This window comes from Agelaius phoeniceus, chromosome 5, assembly GCF_051311805.1.
Source record: "Agelaius phoeniceus isolate bAgePho1 chromosome 5, bAgePho1.hap1, whole genome shotgun sequence".
Taxonomy (NCBI): Eukaryota; Metazoa; Chordata; class Aves; order Passeriformes; family Icteridae; genus Agelaius; species Agelaius phoeniceus.
Genome location: NC_135269.1, coordinates 31,725,832 through 31,749,178, shown reverse-complemented (window position 1 = coordinate 31,749,178; position 23,347 = coordinate 31,725,832). Strand labels below are relative to the sequence as shown.

The following is a 23,347-nucleotide window of genomic DNA, read 5'->3' as shown; positions in this document are numbered from 1 at the left end:
ACTCTACTCTTCATAAAAACAAAATAGGCTTTGTAAACAATGTTTAAAAATTGACTTTGTCATTAAATATTAATTCAGCTATTAAACAGCTCTTTCTAGCTAACCATAGTTTTGCTTGTTATCTTGCCTAGGATGATCCTTGCAGCTCACCTTTAATTTCTGTTTTTCGAGCTCTGAAGTCTCCAGCTGTGACTGGAGATCATCCATTTCTTTCAGGAGTTTGTCAATTTTATCCTCCACAGTTTTATCGTGTCCTGCAAAAATAAAGATTTTTTTAAATGAAATATTAAGTAGTGAAAACCCCTGGCACAAATAATCTTGTTTCAATAATTCTGCATCTCCTGAAAGATGAAACAGGTAAATAAAACCAATTGAGAACACCAAACAAGTCACCTGGGGAAAATCATACAAAGTATACAGCCTGTTGCTCAAAATAATTGATTATGGAGATTTTTACTGAAAATTCTCTTTAAAAAGCTTGTACATGTACTCAAAAATCCAAGACCTTAATCTGCCTGAGTTTACACTACTTCAGTATTCATCTACTTCAAATAATTCTGTAGATTTATTATCACTTTGCACACACATGTTAAGTAGTTTCAGACCCTAAATACAAGAAGATAATTGTTTTAAGGTATTGAAAATTACTACCAGCTGCAGGACCTTCACTTGTAGAGGTGTGTCTTTCATTCCTATAAGCGTTCATCTGATGCAAGAGTTCTGCTTTTTCTTTCTCTAATTGATTATTAGTTAATCTGGAATATAAAAAAAATAGAACTTTTTTAATTATTAGAGCATTTTAAACCATAAAATATTTAACTAAAAATTGCAGTGACCATTTCCTGATCTTATTTCATGTATATTGGCTGAGGTGTTTAGTTAGTTTAGAAGTACATTACCTTAAAAGCTGAAGCTCCTTCATGATGTTTTGCTCTGTCCCTGCAGCTTCAGGAAGGTGTTTAAGATGCTCAATCTTAAAAGAAAAATTAAGGACATTTTATTGTTGAAAACAATATCCATGGCAGTGCAGTTCAGATAGAGTTCTCTTGAATACAAGATTAAAAAAGAATGAAAATAATACTAAAGATGTATCCAAACATTAAGCTATCAGAAAAAAATTAATTGTTCCTGTACAGTTTCTGCACCCAAAGCTCATTCTTGAAAGCCTTTCCAAAGTTAGTAAAGATCATTGCTACATATTTCATGAAGGGTGAAGAAATAAGTATTTAGAAATTAGATTTACAAAAAAGTTGGATACATAGCTACACCAACATACTGTATACATATGCATAAGGAATTTATATGTCTAAATAATTTAAATGCTTTAATATTACTGATGTGCTTATTTGCACGTTTGTCCCAGTTCATTTCGAAAAACTATGAAAACCCTGTGATTTGCAATGCCAACCCCAATGAGGGTACACTGACTAGGGGTGACCTGCAGTTAAGTTATAAGAGGTTTATGACCAGAGAGGGAGGGAGCCTCTGAAAGAGATGCCTGGTGAAGATGCAGGAGCACAATAGTGGTTTAAATATATGATTATATACAGGTAATAAATGCAGTGACAGTGCATGAATGTGCATGAGGCTACTGGCAATTACAGGTTTTTGTTCTGTTACTACCTAACGTGGTAAGGATTTGGGTTATTTTTTTTTTACACAGTCAGGCTCTGTTTTTTGAAATGTAGTTAACTTTGATTTCATCACTTCATCAGTACTTGAGACATGAAAGAAACTGGAAACTGTGTTGCTCCCAGAGTAATACTTCTATCTCTGTTAAATTTGCTGCTGGTATACACTTCATGTTAATAACACTGATGTTAGAAAAGGAAAACCAGGGAAAAATTAACAAAGTAATGGTTTTACAGGAATCAATTCCAAGTTCTATTTATTGAACACATCTACTTCCTCACATAATATATATATATGACTTCACAAATTGGAAGTTTTGTATTTGATACCTTACACCGAGAAGGGCCAGTACAGATGCCTGGGGAAGTAAATCATCTGCATATAAGTAAAGGAGATGAAAGCTGATGTAGGGGCAATTCTAGCACTGCACCTCTGCACTTAAAAGCCAAAACGTGATGCATTTGTTCAAAGGTTCCTGAGTTCAAAATTCATTAACTCCTCCCCATGTACAATAGTACTTGTAAGACTACTAGAGACTGCACATGAGAGGGCAGACTGGAAAGAGAAATGAGGATCCTGTTTGGGATAGCGAACTCAATGCACTCCTGCCCCCCACCAAAAAACCAAACTGGAGGGAATAGGGAAATCTCTGCAGCAACCTCACTGCAGAACAAGCTGGAAAGATTGTAAGATCTTTTGAAGCATCCATCTACAGGCTTTCATGTGATCCCTGAAACTATAGTAAAAAACCCAACAGAAGAACACAGTAGAAAAATAATAGTTGACTGCAAGTCAAGAATATATATTGAAAATATATGGTAAACCTTATTAATTGGCTAAAATATGTAAATATAGCAACTATGACTGAAAAAACCTAAAAAGTAAAGGATTGGAGAAAAAACAAGTATTCTGCCACTACAGACATTACAAAGACAAGCATTCTACTTTTACAGTTATCTAGCTTAATTTTACTCACCTGTTCTTTTAGATCTTGTAAATTTTTATCAGCATTGTGTTCACGTTCTGTTGCTTCCTGCAGCAGCCGTTTAAGGTTAGCAATGCTTTGGGTTTTTTTAGCAATATCTATTTCCATTTCCTTCAACTTAGTTTCCTGCATTCTGGCAGTATTTTTATTTAGAAAGAATAAGAGCAAAAGTTAATACTTATGCAGAAACAGAGATTAAAATATCTTTAGGAGAATAAATGCTGTAAAATACACCCTAAAATATATTTGGGGCATTGGCCTTGAAATAACCACTGGCCTTATAAATACAGTTTTCTGAAATAAGCATTATGAGAAACACGCCGTTAATCCTTGAATAAATAAAGGCTTTTCTAGATGTTACACTTCTGTAGTTCTCTTTTTGTACCTACACTTTATTAAAAGGGGACAGGAATCTTTTTATGCTATTGCACATAAACCCCAAACAGCTGCTGCTAAACGTGTACATACTGGTTCAGTATATACACTAGTTGGATCTTACTTCAGTGTTGTAACTTTGAAAGTATTTTTTCAATGATTTAGTAATTTATGGAAAATGTACTGAGAAAAGGGTTAATACAGATGGAGAAGATGAAGACTCCAAGGCCAAAACTATTCTGCAGTAAATTGTTTACCCTGGAGGAAGAGCAGTCTGAGGAAGATTCCATTTTGCTTTGAGCTTTACAAGGCTCCAAAAGGTTTGTGTAGAATTTGAAATGTTGTAAGGTACCTCTGGAGGTCACACAGCCCAATCTCCCATCTGAATCCATCTGGATTTTCAGATAGCAATACAGTGTCCAACACCTTGCTACCTGCCAGAGTCTTCTGAAGGGTCACTGGGATGACACCCCTTTGTCTACCCTAAGAAACACTGTTACCATGTATATGCATTGGTAGATGTGCTGGTGAGGTGGATTGCATGTTAAAGTTCTCCAAGCAGCTTCTCTAGGTTAGTAAGGTCCTTATGTTATTAACTTACTTTAAATTCATGTTAAAGTAAATGCAAATAGATGGCTTTATTCACATGAGTTGAAATAGGCAAGTACAATTAAACATGACCATTATGTATGACATGTATTTTGTACCTATACATAACTATGTATCTCTCAACTAAATAGAACCAAGTAGAAATGTTTTTCAAAAGAGGTGAAGAACAAAAAGAATAAATGTATGAATGCTGCTGTGCCGATATGCCAGCTGTTAAGGGCCTATGATCTTCACTGCATGCTCATATCCTCTCTAGCTGTAGTCATTAGCTACTTCTGTCCCGTCCTGCAGTCGGTTTTGCCCTCCTTAGACAAAATATGGTTGTCATCTGGCCTTGCATAGAGACATTTTACCTCACTGGATAGTTCAGGGGAAGCTTAAAAACAACCAAATGGCTTTTTGGAAGTCTCAATTAAGAAATGGCTCAGCAATATGTCAGAGTAGCACTAGACCCTCCAAGGGATCCTGTGGGAGTGCAAGATCAGGAAGGGAGTAAAATCTTGGACATCAACAGTGATCTGACCTAAGATGAAATTAGACAAGTCTCTCTCCTGTCCAGTTGATATTATGTCCTAACAAGTTTACTGTCAGAGGTTCTGATTTTGTAGATACCTTCCATTTCTGTTTATTAAAGAGTACTTTGCAACACATCAACTTACTTCACCCTGAAGTCATCCAGGAGTCCAGGACTAAGTATTTCTTACCAAAAATTTGCTCTCTGCCATCCTTACACAGAACACAGGTTCTTTATTTCTCTCAATAGCATAAGCATTGTATCATTTTTCTGTCCTCTTATTACATTCTCAAGTCCTACCTTGTTACAATGGACTTCCAGTTTCTGCTGTCAGCTCCATCAAATTGGCTCTCAGCCAAATTTAGCTTCTTAATGGTTTCCTCCAGCTGAACATTTAACTTCCCATTTAATATCTCCAAGTTATTCTTCTCTATCCGTAGCTTCTCTCCACTGTCAGCTTCCTATTGTTCAATAAAAGCAAAGCTTTATGGAATACTTAACCTCACGGGAAGCATCTCAAACGACGGTGAGAGAGGGTCAGTGCTGATGTAGAGGAAAATTGTATCCAAGACTACTAGCACTACAAACTTCCAGATTTGGTCTTGGGCTGGACCTTGGATATCTCCTCTCCACATATAGTGGGATAAAACTGTCATGGCAATATCAGTGTTATATCAACCATTAAGAAAAATAAAAAACATATACTTACCATAACCAGTGCCTAGTGGAAATAAAGGGATGGATTAAAATGATCATACCTTTTTCAGTTCTTTACGCAGTCTCTCATTTTCAGTAATGAGTTTTTCCATTCCTTTGGTTTTAGATTCATAACGCACATTCAGCTGGCCCTCCAGATCAAGTTTCGTTTTTTCCATTTCAGACTAAAGATCAAACAATTTGTTAAAACACATTTACATAACTTAGTAGAAGACTTCAGATTTCCATTTTTAAAGCACAGCACAGTTACAGCTACATAGCACAGTGAACATTTTATCACACAGTTAAATATATCCTTAAGGTACAAAGTACCCTTAACTGTGCAGTATATTACGCTAATATTAAATTTTGCCTTTCTGTTCTATATATTTCATAACTGGTATTTTCAAAACAGTTTTGTGCCAATCAGTATCAACAGGCTTGCTACTCCATTTTGTTACTAACTTGCATATAAACTGTTACCTAAACATAGTTACTAAATCTGTACCTTTAGCCTCTCATTTTCCTGCTCAAGACCAAGTAATTTCTCATTAGAAACCACAGCTGGAGCTTTTTTCAGTTCTTCATTTTCTCTTTGGACTCTCTCTACAACCTTTTTCATTAAGCCAATTGTTTTTTCCAGTTCTGGGACTGTCTTTCCACTTCTACCACCCTACAGAGGAGGGAATGAAAAAAGTAAAAGTGAGAAAATAGCTCATCTTAACATTCTGAGATACTCCAAATCTTACCTTATTGCTAATTTTCCCATTGCAATTCACATTTATAGGAAAAAAGATGCTTTATTTTGATATGACTTGAACCCTAGAATTTCCAGCATACTTACCTCTCCAAAATATCTAATGGTTTATTAATTCCTCAAATCAACAAATGAACTCCTTCATTTTCTACCTTACCCTAAAGGGCTGCAGTTAAGTCTCAAAATCCGCTGTACTTGTGAACTAAACTGAAACATTAGGAAAATAAATCAAAGAACTACCTAATTTATTTAGCTTTTCTTTAGAAAAATTCCCCAATCCAACAGACTATGCAATTACTGTTGAGGGCATTGGGGAAAAATGCTGGGCTGGAAGCTTGAGGAAAGAAAAGAGGGCCCTTTTTAGCAACTCTCCTTCTGCTGAATTAACGTGACAAAAGAACTATATATTTTTCCCTTTGGAAATACTATTCTATTAAGGTAGTTGACAATAGCTAGGGTAAAATTTAGCTGTGTCACCTTCTGTAGCACAAGAAACAAAAACCTTCACTAACAGTAACTTACCCTTTCTACACCTGCATCAAATCATTTACATAAATACACTATTATAATTTTCATTATTATGGTTGTAACTGCTATTTATTGTACAAATATGCTTCTGAAGGTAACTAATGCAAATGACAAAATAAGGCCATGATAGTGCAAATATTGAATAGTCATTCTAATGGTCCTGTTAACTTAATGTCATTAATTCATTATAGCATTTTGTCAATAAAATAAACAAGAACAATTCATGTTTCGTTTTGGTTGATTCCAAATTATTTCACTTCAATAATACTTAGCTGCTTTTTATTTCATTTACTTATGATGAAAGTTAGAACACTCACCCCTCTAATGCTGTTCAGCTTTCGTTCAGCTTCTGCTTTCTCTTTTTTGAGAAGTTCACACATTTCTTTTAAGTCGTCTACTTGGTCCTACAAACAAACAAAAAAAAAAAGTAATAAGCAACTTAAATCTCAAATTGAGGTGAAAAACTGGTGAACAAAATTGCAGTGGTTTTACTTGGAAAAATTTTAGAGAAAGCAATTTCCCATCTCAATGACATTTTCCATTATTTCTACTAGCTATTCAACCATCTCATCTTCTGTAAACATGTGAAAAATTTACAGTACATACAGAAAAAATATCCATTTCTTTGTAAGCAATTCCCTGACCAGCGTGAGGGTAAAGGGGACTAAAGTAAGATGTTACCTTTAGTCTTGGCAAATCTTTACTGGCCTGCTCTAGTTGGAATCTTAGCTCAATGTTTTCAGATGACAATCTTATATTTTCCTTTTCTTGTTCTCTTCGATACTGATCACTTGATCCTGTTCCTGATGTCTTGAGAAAAGAGGGGGAAAAATTATTATTAAGCGGCAATGTACTAATTCAATACAACTATCAGTTGTAGCTGATTAAGAGCAACAGAAAACTAGTATTTTTCACAGAAATTAAAAAAGAAAGCATTATTACCAGTTTTGATCTAATCTGCTTTGTCTTTACCAACTTCTCCTACATTTCTTAAACTTGCTTAACCTTTAAGGGAAGTTTACAGATCAGTATAAATCAGTAAACATTTTGTCAAACCAAAATTACTTCTCAAACTATTCTGCAGAAGTAAACCTCAAAGACTAAAAGATAAAGAAGATACTGAATGAAGTAAGCTGTGACACTGTACCTGGGAATAGCACCTAATTTTAAGGGCATACTCTGATAGTTTTTTAAATAGTGCATATGTCATAAGAAATTTCAATTATGTCAAACGGATCAGAGAGGAAGCCAGGAATAGTAGTATGTAACTCTCATTGAATCTGTTAGTTCCCAAAATCTTAAGTCTTTATCCATGGAGGATAGTGATTTCAACTACACAAAGACAGGTTTGCATACTTAATAGTGCCAACTGAAATCATTGTGATACAGTAAATTATTATGCCTGACTAGTAAAGAGTAAAACCATTTAATAACTTAATAATCAGTGGTTTTGATTCATTACTTTATCACTAACTATAGCAATCAAGTATTTGCTTCATTAAAGCATTTTTTTAGTGTAAATAATAACATAACTCTCTTGAAGAATGAAAGGCATCAATTAGCTCCATGTATCTTTAGGGTTATTTGTAAACTCTCTGAATCAAAATTTTAGAATTGACAGTAGCTTACTTGCAAGCTGACATGCATGCTATCATGAAAGTAATAAAATTTGCTTTATGGACCATTTGGTGAGTACTTCAATATCCCTGCAGACCATGCATAGGAAAGCACTGCATTATCAAGATCAAACTATTCTACTTCTACATCATTTGTACTGAAGAAATGCTAGAGGGCCACTACAGTATCAAACCTCGGGCATTTCACAAAATTCTGGGGTAGTTTCAATCCCTTCTGTACAGCTTGGGTCATTTTCCTGTTTATTCTCTGCAGTGTGTTGATTCATTTCATTATTCATATTTATTTTCTCTGCTTCACAGTCATTAGCTTGATTAGGAGGTTGCCCTGAATCAGACTGATTGCAGCTCATTTTGTCAGCATCAGGCTCCTCTACACATTCTTCTTCATCGACATTTGACTGCTTGAAGATTTCTTGCTTCCGCTCTTCTTCTTCATGTTTCTCATTAACTTTTCCATTTTCAGGCTGGGTTATATTTTCTTCTTTTTCACCACAGTTCTCTTTACCAGCTTCAGCTACAATTTTGGTTTTCAGTCCTTCCCTAGAAATCTCTGTGTCCTTGCATTTCTCACCATCTTCAGGGTGCTCTTCAGGAGACCCTCCTCTGCTTACATCTGCAGCAGCCTCCTGGACTTCATTAGGCAGGATGCATGCTTGCATCCCTGTGTCCTCATCTACTTCACTGCCATCAGTAACTCTATTATTAGTCTGATGTTTGATTTCAGCCCTATTTGAAATAGATTTCTTGTGAAGGAAATTCAGATACTTTTGTTTACTGACAGTGATAGGAACAGACTTGGTCAGTTCAGTTTGGTCACATGTACTCTGAGTCAAGTTGAAGACAGAGTGAAGCATGAAAGAAAAGCAGAACATAGTAAAAGAAAACAGGAAATAAAGGAAACTAGAATGTACTAGTTAAGTCTATTAAGTCTATTCTTGAAAGATTCGGAAAACTTAATAATGCAAAATTTGCAATGTAAGCAGCCTTGTAAAAATCAAAGTGGGACAAAACCACCTAATGCAACTGAAATGAAGATCAGTATTTCCCCAAACTCTGTGCATCATTAATTTTAAGTCACTATGTAATATAAAAGTAGTCTCTCAGTTGCAGACTCATGTTTAAAAAGCTATTTTTTTTATTTCTCCACATATGCTAGGATGCTGAATATTTCATCTTCCACCTGTAGGACACAGAAACTTTAAATTTTGGGGATTTGGGTTTTTTTTTTTTTTTTGTGTTTGGTTTGTTGGGTTTCTTTTAAACCACTAGAAGTTGAGTATATCATATCCTGCTGTAGGATACTGTCATTTAAATAAAACCAGCTAAATGACATAGAATACCAAATAGAAAACAAAAACTTTTCCTAAGTAGTATTCTGTGTACTATGGTTACATAATTAACTTACCGATGGTTTCAAAAACGTCTCTCTTGAACATTGTTTCTGCAATGCATGAAGTTTTTCCTGGAGGTATTGATTTTTGAAGTGTAAATCTTCTACAACAGAGTCTCGTGGGATTGCTTGCAGTGTTCTACATCAAAAAATGAATCAAGCCAAAACAAATAGAAAAACACCCCTTAATGTAAAAGCATTGTGAAATTCTGGATTTCTACACTGGATTTTCCCGATGTTTCTAAGCTAGTTATTCTGAATCAACGTTGGCCATATTTCAACTAATCCTAATGAATGGAAGATACTTGCTTTGGCAAAAGGAATCCACTCTTTTCAGATGTATACAGTTTCTATTACTCAGGTACATTATCCACTGTGATAGTGGACAAATGGTTAAGCACTTCCTAACTGCACTTAGCAGTTCCAGTAACTTTCACCAACTCTAAACTGCAGTTAAATTTTTTCACAATACAAGCCATATGTTTTTCATATTATTTAGCTTTTTAGAATAATGAGCCAATGCTGCATATTCTCTGAACATGCACAACTGCTCCCAAATACTTTTAAGTTTGCTCATCATGGACTCTAAGAAGAAATTTTAAAATTCCTATTTCTTTTTTTCCTTCTTGAATTACAGTTTGCTTATTAGAGACTATCTCATTCCACGAATTTTTTTACTAATTTAGACTTCTCACTTTTTATATTCTTTTAAAAAGTCTCCCACCTCAAGTGTGCAACTTCATTTTCTAACTCTAGATTCCGTTTTCTTAGTTCTTCCACTTCTCTTTCAGTTTCTGTGGCTCTTACTCCAACAACACGGTCAACAGTAACACCAGTAGTTTTCAGTTTCTTCTGCAGAGCAACTTTCTCTTTTTCACTCCTGCAACATCCAGTAAATTTACATTTTGAAGCTTATTTGCTAAACTGCTCTCTTAAATAGAAAAGATTTTCTGTCTTAAAGAATCACATTTGCATTTTATCTGCCAACTGAACCACACCCCCTTTTCTATTTAATAAGGTTACTGTATAGACACTAAAGCCTTACCAAAATCTCAACTCAAAGCCCAAAAAAAACCAATGGACGTTAAGTCAGTATCATGCACATCATAAACCACTTGTTATTCTTGCCTTGTTCTATGTGAAATTCAGGCAAGGCTTGCTAAGAATAAGAGCCATTTTGAAGCAATTTCAAATCACAATTTACAAACAGCTACAATCACCACCACCACATCTTCTATCAGTAAAATCTTGCCATTACTTCACTGAAGTAAACATCTGCAGAGCGTATGGACATATGGTTGTTTCCTGAAAAGGCTTCCAACTCACAGTCTAGAACTGTCATTACTGCAGTAACACTACAAGTATCCAGTCCTAGCAACCTGATTAAATAACACCACTGTGAGAAACAGACTGTCTTGATAAAGCTGTTATTTCCTTTATGAGAATCATAGAATGCCAAACCAGGAAGCTTAATAAAGGACTTAAATTAATTTTATCTCAGGACACTTTCTTCTAATGAAGGTAGTTGGCTTCCAAAAGGGAAAGGGTACTAGAAGAGTCAGCAGCCTGCTGCTTGAAAATTAACTAATCCTTTTAGTCTCAACAGCAGTGTCAAATTCTCGCCATCAATCTTATAAACGTAACAAACTGCAATAATTACTGTATGTAAAACATGTCTGGATTTCTCTTATGTCATTATTTTGTAGCTGAATCAATTAAAACCAACTCACTTGGTATAAATTTCCTTCAATGTATTCAACTGTTTGGATAAAGCATCTGCTTCTTTTTCCTTTTCCCTCAGTTTGTTCCGCAATCCTTCCATTTTGATTTGCCATTTTTTACCTTCATCCCATCTAATTATTTCCTCCTTGGACGTCTGTGAAGAACATAAAGAGATTCTGTATTCCCCTTTGATTTCTTCTCTTACAGCAAAACAAGCAAACACATTAGAAAACTAAGAATCATATATTCTTCATTTATCAGATTAAACCAGGAAGCCATAGCAGGCATATTTTATTTGCCATAGTTAAGTAGCAGGTTCAGCTGGATACATTGCTGTGATTGGTGGATAAAGCTATTGCAGTTGATTGCTCCTACTAAATTTGCACTTTGATTTTAATATTCATTTTACAAAAAAATAAGTGAAGCATTTCATGAAATTAGAGGTGCTACTGCAATGTGTCCTTTTACTTCAAATTACACATTAGATTTAAGACAAAGTAGGTTTTTTGTATGGCAATTTACAACAGATCTGTCTTCTACAACTCACCAAGGGCTTGCTTGCCCCTGCTGCAGAGCTTTTTTTTTCCTACAAGAAATGTAATCTCTACTTAGAGTTAATAAGTCAGTAACTATAAATTATACATTGGTTAAAACCTGAACCAATAGAATCACAAATGGCTACTGAAAAATCACAGTCAATATTCCTGTACTAAATTTTTGGTTTGGTTTGGGGTTTTCTTTGTTTATTTTTAGTTGGAATTTTTCTTTCTCTGGTTATTCCCTGTACTGCATTTTCTGGTTTTGTTCTAAACAGTTACTGCTATGAAGCGATGGAATGAAAGGAAAATCATGGAAAAAAGGAAAAATGCATGCCAAATCTGAGAAAAATACCTAAAGACACAAAGCAACAGGTATTTAAAACATTTCAAATTAATTGAAAGCATACGTGCAGTTGTAGAGTAATATTTCACATCATACATCAATAGTCTCTCATTACACAAGTAATTAGTTACTGACATAGTAACCAGCAAGAAACCAGCAAAAAACTTATAAATTAACATAAATTAATCTGAGTGATTAACTCCAATCACTCAGACTTCCTGTATGTAAAGATCACAATTGTCAAGAACAATCACTTATAGAGACACCATCCCTTTTAAGATTCACTTTTTTGCTCCTCAGTATTTTATGCTTTTACTATTGCATTGATTTCACAAAAGACATTTGGCAGAACTCATGTAATCAATTTCACCGCTACCTAAAAAAATCTTAGTTTCCTGAGATTTTGTAGAATTAAACATCCATTAGAAAAAGGCAGGAAAACATTAAGATACTAAGTAACAAGAGCAGTAACAAAGAGCATGGGAAACATGAGAAGTTGCAGCCATGAAACTGCTTTTTTTCTGATCAAGTTTGGCTGGGAGGTTTTAGAAGAAATCGGGAGAGGTGAACAACCTTGACCTCAGTTGATGAGCTCTTTCAAAGCCATGATATAAATATCACATACCTTGTCCTCTCTTAGACTCTTTTTTTCTGTTTCTTCACACTTTTTCTCAAGTTCACTTTCCAACTTTTTAATTTTTTTTTGAAGCACATCTATCAGATTTTGTTCATCAGCTTTGCTCTGAAAAATTACAAATTTTTACAGCTTCAAGTTTAGTGACTACTGAGATTTTTTTCTCCAAGCAAAAAATAAGGATTTTAATTCCAAATTGGTAAAATTAGTTTAAAACCTAAATGATATTTTTAAAATTATCTTTAAATTATTAAAGTATTGGAATGTAACTTTTCCCTCTGAATTGAATAATCAGCAGCAAGTAACTGAATTTTAAAAAATAGATAGATGACTCTTCCATAAATCCTTTACTTTTCTTCTAAAAGGAGAAATAAGGAGAGCCAGGAAGAAGACAAAATATCATTTTTCCAAGAAGCTATGAAAGTGGTTATTCAACTCCTCAGACTCTTTCAAACATATTTCAAGAAGTACATAATTTCTTTTTTTTTTTTTTTAGCTGAGGCAAAGAAACAAGGTAATAGCTTACATGTAATCCAGCTGATTAGGAAAAAAATAAATTTTTTAATCAAGTGTAAGATACTTAAATCTTTCATCCCCCCAGACCAGCTCATCTATACAGAAACTTGACCAAGATCAAACATAGTTTGAAAAGTCACTTCTACCTGAATGCTACTGCTTAGCCTCCTAATCCGGTTCTTCAGTTCTTCATTTTCTTTGTCTATTTCATTTTTTTCCCTCAATATTTTAGCAAGTGCTTTTTCTTTCTTCTGAAACTCTTGGTTTAACTCATCCCTTTCATCAGACAACAAAGCTTCCTTGTTTTTACTTATTTTAAGGTTCTCTGTAAGTTTTGTAATCTGATTATTCAGTTCCTCTATCTGTGTCTGGAAGGAAACAAAAAAGTCAGCAAAGGTCCCAGTTCAGGTTGAAGTCCTGTTCCCTAACTGCTGTAAAACACAACAAAGCAGTATAATGGCATTACCTAGTACTCACCATAAGCCCCTTGGTTTCTCTGTCAACAATCTCCTGCACATTCATATATGCCTCTTTTTGTGACGCAGCAGAAATAATTTGCTGTTCAGCATTGGCAGTCATTTCTGCTCGGAGCTCTAGAAGTGCTCTACTCAAAGCCTGAAAATAATTAATTCAAGTTTTTTTGTAAGTGAAGATGCTGCTACAAAACAAGAAAAGGCAGTTATATTTTACTCTGACATGTTATGCAGTTATATTGGATCTCCTGCTCAGCTATACAAAGAATTCTTAAGCATTATGAAAAATTTAGTCATTAAGTGCCATAGAGATTAATTTTTGTTGACTAACTTTGTGCTGGTTCTCTTTTATGGCTAACTGCCTCTTCAACTGTTCCACCAGGTTTTTCATTGTTGCTGTGGGTGCTCTATTATTTGCTTCTTTTTGGACCTCTAGTTCAGCTTTAGCATTTGCCAATTCCTTCTCCTTCTGAGATAATATGTTCCTCAGTTCATTTGCTTCTTCTTTGATTTGTTCCACATCAACTGTGTGCTTTTCTTGAAGCCTAATAAAAAAATAAGCGTGAATAAGGTACAGTGTAATAATTAAGTTAGCAAACTCTAAATAAATCACAAAGGACACAACAACAACAACAACAACAACAACTATTATTATTATTATTATTATTATTATTATTATTACTATTATTACTATTATTACTATTATTAAAGAAAAAGACACTTGGATTTGGAAACAGCAAAGAAAGACTGACTCAACAAAGGCAGCCCCCATTTAATAAGAGAATTATTCATGAAGGTCAGCAAAATTACATTAGAACGTTGTTAATTTGTATTCCTGGCCCTTACAGGTAAAGAAAGCATCATATTTTTTTTCCTTTTAAACATGGGTTAAACTTTCATGAGTTTAAACTTGCTCAGCAGTAAACCCAAATGGATGTGTCATGGGGAGAAAAATGACAGAACACAAGCCAGCAAGTAATGAAGTACCTTAAACACAACTTACTTTTTCATTAAATGGCACAAAGCTAACAACTAAACAGCATTTTTCCAAGCCACAGTATTAGCCCCAGTGAAGGGCTAGAGATTAAAAATAACTCACAAATGCCAACTATACTAATGCATTTGAGATTTTTTTTTTCAGCTAAATCCTAAAGTCAGCAAAAACACGTTCATTTTGATAGATCAGTCCTGAAGCAGCAATACATAATTGACTTGAACCACTCCAATGTGCCTTATATTAATAGTTAAAAAACTTACTGGGCTCTGATTGTCTCAAACTCATTGATTTTCAATATAGTGATTTGTTTTTGTTTCTCCAAATCAGATGATGTTTTCTTTAATTTTCCAACAAGTGAAGCAAGAGAATTATCCTGTTCTGCTACAGTTTGCTCTAAGTGATGAAAATATTTGCTGTTGGATAGGGACATAGAAGTCTTTTTCCCTAATTCCTGTAAAACACAACAAATGCAAATGATAAACATTTTAAGCTTTAAGCAAAAGATAAGCATTAGTGACGCATTTTTAACTCATTCCTAAATATAATCAAGAATTAATAGCTACCATTTATTTACTGGGATGTGATTCTTAGTTCAGAGAGAAATGGGTCAGGCTGGTTTGTACATCTAATGATCAACAGAATACAGCAGAATACAAGCTTCACCTTATCATAAGGTGCAGAGAGGAATTTTGAATTGAAATGGATTAGCTTAATATAACCACACATTGAATGAGAAGAATACAAAGCAATATATAACTTCCTCCCCTAGAATTCTCTATAAATTAGAATGATATGCAAAGGGCCCATATATACTGAGGTCATAACTGTTTTTTTACAGTTGACTTCTAATGCCTCTCATGTGAAATCTTTCAAAAACAATGCAACAATTATAAATCAATCACCATTTTATTTTTCCTGTCACCAGTTATTACTCACTTTTGACTGCCAAACTGTTTTTTCCAGCAACAAAGCAAAAAATATAGGAACAACTTCACAAATTCTACAAATACATGACTCACCAAAGCAGCTGCTTTGAAGTTATTAAGGGAATTTTCAGTGTACAAATCTAACTTCTGGTGTAGAATTCTTAGGTCTTCCTCATGCTTCTTTGCTATTTCCTCTTGTTCCTGGTAGTTCAAAATAAAACTCTAGTGATGTACATTATCACAGAAAGTTATGAAACTGCAGTGCCTTCAAGTTGTTCACTCATTGCTCAATAATGCTCCCCAAATTTTCCTCTAATTCTCCAAGTTTTTAAATTATTTTCTTCTAACTATAATAATTTTTTTTTTTCCTTTTTACACTATTGGGGGAAAAAAATCAACTCTTGCACTTTTAAACTAAGTAGCAAGTAGTGTGGTGTAACAGCACAGAAGCTGGAGAACAAAACAGTTGGTGCTGGTCTTCACCAACTGTGACTATCACTATGGACAGTAATTTCCATACCAGGTACATTTTGAGTTTATATACCTTGGAATATAGTGTGATCCCATGGCTGGAATGCTAGCACACAGAGCACAACAGGCTCATTTTAAGACTGCATCTTCTGGGTGTTTTCCAAACAAAACCCCTTGATTTCTCCCAAAAGAAATAGCTCCATGTGTTAACCAAAGTACACTAAGTGAAGATGATAAAATCTGCTTTGGAAATGTGCTTCTGATCTAAAACCAATGCATGTTTGGTCTTGAAGTACCTCTTTGACAAAACACTTATGTTTTAAAATACACTTTATGGATAAAAAGAAAAAACAATATGAATTATACTTAAATAATATAAAGTATGCTTAGATACACTTTTTATGCTTTAAAAAAATGCTTTTGTTTAAAATATGCTTTAAGAACGATGTTACACGTAAACGTATGTCTTTCTTGTACTTCCAAAATTCACTGCCAATGCAATCCAGAGATTTGCTGCAAATACTGAAAAATCCCAAAGAAGTATACAAAATAGACTGAGACCACTTCAGCAGAAATTTAATTTTCTTCATGTCACACTACTTTAAATCCTAGACAGACATTATATACATAGCCTCTTGACTAAGTAAACTTACTATTCTAAAAAGAAAAAAAATTCTATATGAACTTTCCACATATAAAGTAAGTAATTGTCTCTGTTCTGTGTGAGATCAGAAACTTTTATTTTTAGATTTCACTAGCAAGGAGAAAAAAAGAATCAACTAAAACAACTTGAAAATAGAAGAAATTTCAGAAAAAAGGTTTAACTACCTCTCTTGCTTTGGCAAGCATATATTGATATCTTTTTAACACTTCCTCCTTTTGATTTAATCTTGCTTGCATATTTGTAATGGTTTGATGAGCAATTTTAATGGCATGACGGTACTCTGGGTCATCTTCTTGTTTGCTTAATTCAGACATTATTTTCTCTCCTGATGTTGCAGGTAATCGAAGTCTTAATTCATTTATAACTTTGTCTCTTGATATAACATTTTGTTCAGCTTTCCACAGAGCGGTCTCCTTTTCTTCTAATTTCTATAACAAAAGGCAATTTCTGCATTTCCAGAATTCAAACACTGCAAAAAGATCTCACTTTTCAAGAAAGGTACCAGAAAGATTTGTCTAAATATACTTATAAACACACAACACTTTGTCCTGGGATCTGTCTGTATGGGATTACTATTAGATTAAAATGTCCTAGAATATCATTACTATGTATCATTATTATGTATTATTTGCTTGGCACATGACACTTAAACAACTCCTTTTGTCCTACCAAATGAAGAAGCTGGTGTTTTACAAATTATTTAGGAACCACAAAGTCTCTTGTGTAGCAGAGTAGCAATTTAACAACCCAAGATAAAAGTATTTTGTAGCACTTGCTAAATTTAACTATGCATAGTCAACTGAATTTTGTACAGCAAGACTAAATGTATTAATAAAACATCATAAAATTCTAAAGACTAAATGGATTAATAAAACCTACTAAATGGATTAATAAAAACATTATAAAATTCTCCTGTATGATTTTTTCCAATGGAAAAAATATTTCATTTTACTCATGGTATGATTATATTATTAACATTTTCTGAGTGTTAAGCATGTCTAAATGACATTTTAAAAAGGATATTTTTCATGGGAAAAAAAAGTAAAGGCATATGGAAACACAAACTTTGTCACGTTAAATTATAATTTATACATTAAATTACCTCTTCCAGTGATCTGCAGGTTGCCCTAGTTTCCAGTATTGTTCGAATATATTCCTGAATCTTTCTTAAAGCCAACTCAAGTTGTTGTGGGACTGGCAAACTAGGGTCTGGAACTGAGCCTGTAGCATCTTCAAACTGCACAGAAAGATTCATATTTATGTAATCTGATAGCTCTGAAAAACATGCTTATGTGCCTAATTTTAGTGCATGTACCTTTAAAGCTGTGCTAAGTATTTCAGTTTGTTGATGATCATACTGGTCTAACTGGCGCTGCAGTTCTACTTCTCTCTGGTCCCAAGCCATTTGCCTTTCTTCATGAAACTGTAACAAATGTTTGATAGAGGTAGTTTATTTATTGAAGGCAATGGGAATTTTATAGAAAACTTCAACTGAAAAAAGTTACCAAAAAGTAAAACACTCAAATAAGCTATTAAAAAGGATTATAGAACCAAGATATAAACACCTGTGTTAAAAAGCTATTAGAAAATCAATTAATAAAATAAGGAATAGTATATTTTTTCAAAAGCATGCAGGAATATATACCTTGTTCTGCTGTACAATTTCTTCTTCCAGGTTACTGATTGTACATTCATATTCAGAAATTATATTACGCAAATACTTCACCTCTTCTTTTTGCTTGACTAATTCTCGACTGAGTTTAAGTTCCTGCAGATGGAGTTCCTCCATTTTCATGTGCCATACAATTACCTTGCAATGAATAACACACAATATATTATAATTTACCACAGGCCAACTAGATTTGGCTTCACTCGTTGGCTTTGAGGCAGGATGGAACTTCTCAAACTAACTGGAAGACACATGCTCTGCCTTTTTAAGCTTCTTTGCTTGTCTTGAGAGAGGAAGCATGACAAGAGTATGAAACTGCAAGGGGAATGACTGATAAGTGCAGCAGCCAACTGGAGAAGCAACAGGTTTCCCTTACACTGACAAAAGTGCATTGCAAACAATTTTCAAATTATTCAAGTTATACCTTATGTATCTGTCCAGACTGAACAAAAAAAAAGTATGCAAGAAGTTTGGTTTGTATTTTCTAAAAGAGCAAGAGAATTCAAAATCATTAAAAACTGTATGTATTCAAAAAAATGTAAATGTACTAAAAATAACAGACATACGTTTGTCAAAATGCTCTAGAAAAATATTTGAAAACTGACTTAAAACTATAACATGCCCAGAGCATTACAAGCATTGCTTACATGCAGACAACTTTAGTCAAAACAGATACAACCATAATATCTAACATACAGTGATCTTGAAGAGAAGTGAGAAAGCATTCTTAAGATTTCAGGGCGGCATTGCTTACAGTTGCAAAATATACTTAAGCAAAATTTACATAAGCATAGTAACATTTCTAACCATGCTGTCTAAATTACTGCCTCTGGATTTTTTTAAAAAATACATGGATCTGAAGTAAAGATTTCACTGCAAGCTTATGGGACAAAACTTCAGAATGCTAGTTTGTATTTCATTTATTTCATTATTTAATTAGATTCATAATTTAATTTAATATAACTGCAATTATAGTTAGCGTCTAGTTCCTATGTGCCTTAATTGGGCACAAAAGCAGATAATTAGTACATATACCTCCACTGACTTTTACAGAAAACAAAATATGATAGCTCCCATATTCTAACAGTGTATTTTGAAATCAGTAAGTTTTACATTAAAACATATATTTAGAAAACTAACTAAACTGAAACTAAATTTAAATGCAGATCAGATAAGCAAAGCTATTCAAAGCTATAAAATCACAAACCTTTTGAGCTCCTCTGCTATCCTTCAAAGCACTTACTAATTCTTCTAAACTTTTCAGTTTCAACTCCAGCTCTAAAGCTCTGTTTTCTGCATTTCTACGCTCCTGCTGGGCATACTGAACTTCTTCCAAGATCTTCAGTTTGTCATTCTGTAGCTGAATCATTGTTTTGGAGAATTTTTCTTGCTGTGCTAAAGGCAGAGCACCACTAAACTGTCGCCGCAAAGACTGAACTGTCTGTTGTAGATGTTTGGCTCTATTTCTTCCTTCAAGTCGGGCAAAATATAAGGCTTGATCTCTCTCATCAAGCTTCTGCTCCAAACGTAGATTATGGATCTCCATCTTCTGGAGTTTCAACTTAAACTTCTCCAACTGGTCTACAGCAACAGATTGACTACCTTGAAGAGCTACAATATCTTGATGCAGTTTTGCTATAATTGCTTTTTCATCTGACTGTGCCTAAGAACAAAATTGATAGAACAAATTTATTTTTCATTTTAACGCAGAATATGTTAACCCAGTTTATACATAAACAAAAACAAGCTATTTTTAATATATATGTGTTATATATTGCGTGTATTATTCCACAGAGAAGAGTAAGAATCAGCCTCTAACAGGCTTTTAATTTTTCCACTATTGTTTCTACAGCCACATTTTAGAAGTACACCTTTTCAGATACTTATCTTAAGAATGGTGTCTTTCCAAAATACCAGAAACTGAGGAAGAAATATGTACCTAAACTTAAAAAATATGATAATGTTAAACCTGACACAAGTGTTGGATTTAAGGTCTCAAACCGTTTTATAATGTGAAACCAAATTCCAATAAATTGTTTTAGCTAACAACAAAATAGTAAACCTGTTGCAAATCTTCAATATTTACAAGTAATTTCTTGCTTGTGAAAAATGATCAGACTTTCCTCACCATGAGTTTTTCCTTGACCATGAGCTATTGATGATACAAGAACGAATATTATGTAAACAATATGGAAAAAGGTCAGGATCTGTAATAGCTGCACAGCTAGAATGGAGTAAATAGAGAAGGGAATAATTAATGTAACATGGAACTTTTGAAAGGATATGGGCACTACAAGGACTAGCTTGCTAAGATTCTTCTGAAATACTTTTGATGTTTTCTAATTCATTGCAAAATCACTTCATTTCTTCTCACTCCAGGGAAAAAAGAATCCAAAGTGCAGTTTTAATAAAGGTTAAATTTTACCTGATAATCTAAAATTTGCATTCTAAGATATTCCACTTCTTTATCTCTGTATTGCTGGCGTGCCTCCAGAGCTTCAACTTGTGTTTGTGCTACATCAGACAGTTCTCTTAACCTTCCAGGGAAAACAAGAGTATTGTGTCACTTGAAACCAGTGAATAACTTATTATGTTTTTCTACATAGAAGATATCGAGAAAAATTATGTTTCCTCATATCAAAACATATTTGGATTTCATTCATTTCAGCATACTCTTCTCTACTACTTAAGAGTTCTGTTTAAGAAAATTCTTCTGTGTTGCCTCTCAACTTTTTCACAGGACATTTTCTTATACACTATACAGAAGTTTGCTAGCAGTAACCTACTCGAGGAAAATAATGACATGGGTTTTTTACCTGACCTAATCATCTCTGTCCTCTATTTCTCTCCTACTTCAGGATATAAATACTCAACATTTTATAAATGCTCAAAACATTTCATTCTCAATTCCCTTCTCTGCTTCCCCAAATTTAATAACTTACTTGCAGTGCCAAAAATCACTGCAAGTATCCCAATAGATTTTTCTGGTTTAGGCATATAACAGGATTACATTAATTACTCAAAGACAAATGTTCATACCAACATAGCTAAAAAGCTCCAATTTCTGCAAAGTTAATCTCTTCTAAGTAAATGGAAATCCTCCCTCCTACTGTACCTTAATGTTTGAGATATGAGTCTTTCAAAGAAAGAACTGCTTTCCAATTAGTTCTACGAGATTTTCATATACAGAACGGGGGTTGTGGCACAGAAACAAAATCAACTTTAATTAGTGTAAAAATACTAGTATAAGTATCTACTTGCACGCTTACCCTATCTATCCCAGCCAGCACTTAATTCCTTGTTCAAATTAAAGTGAAACAAATTGCATTCTTTAGAGTCAGGAATTAAATGTTTCATTTTCAACACTAAATTTGGCATGTATATATGCATTGAAAACTGCATGTAAGTCATAGACAAGTAGTGTATCGTGTAAGGCTAGTATGCCTGAATTTTCACACATTTCTGAACGTACTTAATTCAAAATTTATAAATGCAAGACTTACTTTGATACTTCAATCTTGAGCTCCATCTCACGCTTCTCTAGGTCCATAATTTGTCGTCTATCTGCATCACTTACTGCCTTACTTACACTCTTTGACAGTTCATCCCTTAATTCCTGTTCCACTTTCTGTGCCTCAAGATTGATTTTGGTGAGCTTAAAAAAATCAAAACCAAAAACAAACGAACAAAATGGTATCCTAAGCACATAACTGCTCAAACTCAGCAATGAAATAGGAGCACCAAAAGTATTTTTTCTTTTTCAGTCATTACAAAACACAGCTAAACTGTGATGAGGTTGTGTTCAAAAACCAGTTTCCCTTACTCTCTGCTTTAACATCTTTTTTGTTTGCAGGATTTCATGCACATAGCAATGGATACACGGTTTGGCACAGAAAAGGATTCTAAACTAAATACAATTTTTATTAGTGAATTTTCTTAAAACCATTACTGCAATAACTTGCTCCTAAACTAAAATGAAAAATAAAAACAAATTTTAAAAAAAGACTTTAAACACTTTGGAAAATGAACAGTCCTATATATTTATATACTGTCTTTTATATTGGCATTGTTAACACAAACAGAGTTTATAAATGCCAAGACTGACAATAATATTGTGTTCTTTTATTCCTTCTAAAAAAACTTTCTTAATTAAATGACATTCAAGCAGTCTGATTTTTCAAGTCGATTATCAAATACTGAGAAACCAATATTTCAATTCAAACCAAAAAGCATTAAAAGAAATAATCTTAATCCATCTTAATCCTAACACAGAGAAGTCCCAGTACATACAGTTGTGGCCCATTATTCTGATACCACTTCTTCTTAATAAAATAACTGATTTCCTAAGCAAACAAAAAGAAGTGCAGGGTATCCTCACATATCTGGAAAACTAAAAGTAGAATGCTGAAGTTGATTTATGACTTAAAAAGATGTATAGTGGACTTCTAGTTATCAGTTCTTAAACTGGTATTACTTACAGCTTTCATTAATTACATCCACACATTCTTCTTATCTCTTTCTCAAACAAAAAAGTAATTATACCAGCTTAGGAGGTACTGACAACAGGAGTATATGAAACAGAAAATGTATGTCCTTGAACTACAGAAATGGGGCAAAAGGGATACAGAGGTACTAGTAATAAAGAATGGCTTTAGGCATTCATCAACTCAGAATGGAGGAAGACCATCAGACCTAAAGTATAAAACTATCACAAGACAAATAATATATACAAAAAAGAATATGAAAAATGTGACACTAGGGTGCATCACCTAAAGCATTCCTTATAGAAATAAAAGAACTCATCCCATCAGAAAAGGCTTCAGCAATGCTGCTGCTGAAAAGCTTTATACACTTTCAGTTACTCCATCTCCCAGATTAAATCAAATCAAAACAATGTAACAAACATAACTAAAACAACAGAGAAAAAGGGAGTCACCCAACAGCAATCTAAAATAGACTACACTCTAGCAAAGGACAAGGAGTGGAAATTAATACAATCTATCTTCATTCCTATCAATTATTCTCTTTCAGCCCTTGTGCTTAAATTATAGACCAGTAGTGTCACAAGAACAAATCTGTACAATTGCTATAAATAAATTTATTGTAGTAACTATAATAAAGTCTCCTTCTAGTAAAAAATAAATTTCTATAAAAAATTCAAAATTGAATAGTGCGGATGAAAAAACCTAACAAGTTTAAGACTGATAGGCCAGGAATACTGAGCCTCATTAGCTTCAATGGAACATGACTTCTATTTCTGTACTACAGAC

General features: G+C 33.8%; 2 protein-coding genes across 5 annotated transcripts in view; both read right to left on the bottom strand.

Moving 5' to 3' along the window:
- The window catches only part of CEP290 (centrosomal protein 290), a 47,519-nt gene that overhangs the window by 923 nt on the left and 23,249 nt on the right, over positions 1-23,347 (bottom strand). For 2 of the 4 annotated variants that reach the window (XM_077178766.1, XM_077178767.1), the window contains exons 29-53: positions 21,581-21,732; positions 20,503-20,614; positions 19,285-19,740; positions 18,054-18,218; positions 17,724-17,831; positions 17,511-17,645; positions 16,573-16,836; positions 15,367-15,474; positions 14,608-14,798; positions 13,682-13,895; positions 13,355-13,492; positions 13,024-13,245; positions 12,353-12,469; positions 10,854-10,999; positions 9,848-10,003; positions 9,139-9,262; positions 6,778-6,906; positions 6,414-6,500; positions 5,320-5,484; positions 4,874-4,996; positions 4,416-4,576; positions 2,609-2,750; positions 900-973; positions 652-755; positions 151-254 (exon numbers count right to left, since the gene is read on the bottom strand). In XM_077178766.1, the coding sequence (XP_077034881.1) occupies positions 151-254; positions 652-755; positions 900-973; positions 2,609-2,750; positions 4,416-4,576; positions 4,874-4,996; positions 5,320-5,484; positions 6,414-6,500; positions 6,778-6,906; positions 9,139-9,262; positions 9,848-10,003; positions 10,854-10,999; positions 12,353-12,469; positions 13,024-13,245; positions 13,355-13,492; positions 13,682-13,895; positions 14,608-14,798; positions 15,367-15,474; positions 16,573-16,836; positions 17,511-17,645; positions 17,724-17,831; positions 18,054-18,218; positions 19,285-19,740; positions 20,503-20,614; positions 21,581-21,732 (3,897 nt within the window). The remainder of the gene's footprint in view (positions 1-150; positions 255-651; positions 756-899; positions 974-2,608; positions 2,751-4,415; positions 4,577-4,873; positions 4,997-5,319; positions 5,485-6,413; positions 6,501-6,777; positions 6,907-9,138; positions 9,263-9,847; positions 10,004-10,853; positions 11,000-12,352; positions 12,470-13,023; positions 13,246-13,354; positions 13,493-13,681; positions 13,896-14,607; positions 14,799-15,366; positions 15,475-16,572; positions 16,837-17,510; positions 17,646-17,723; positions 17,832-18,053; positions 18,219-19,284; positions 19,741-20,502; positions 20,615-21,580; positions 21,733-23,347) is intronic. The other 2 variants (XM_077178768.1, XM_077178769.1) reach the window with 2 other exon arrangements.
- On the bottom strand, positions 6,915-9,124 carry LOC143694136 (uncharacterized). Its single transcript, XM_077178770.1, has one exon. It carries the CDS (start codon positions 8,603-8,605, stop codon positions 7,901-7,903), a length of 705 nt encoding a protein of 234 aa, XP_077034885.1. The 5' UTR covers positions 8,606-9,124; the 3' UTR covers positions 6,915-7,900.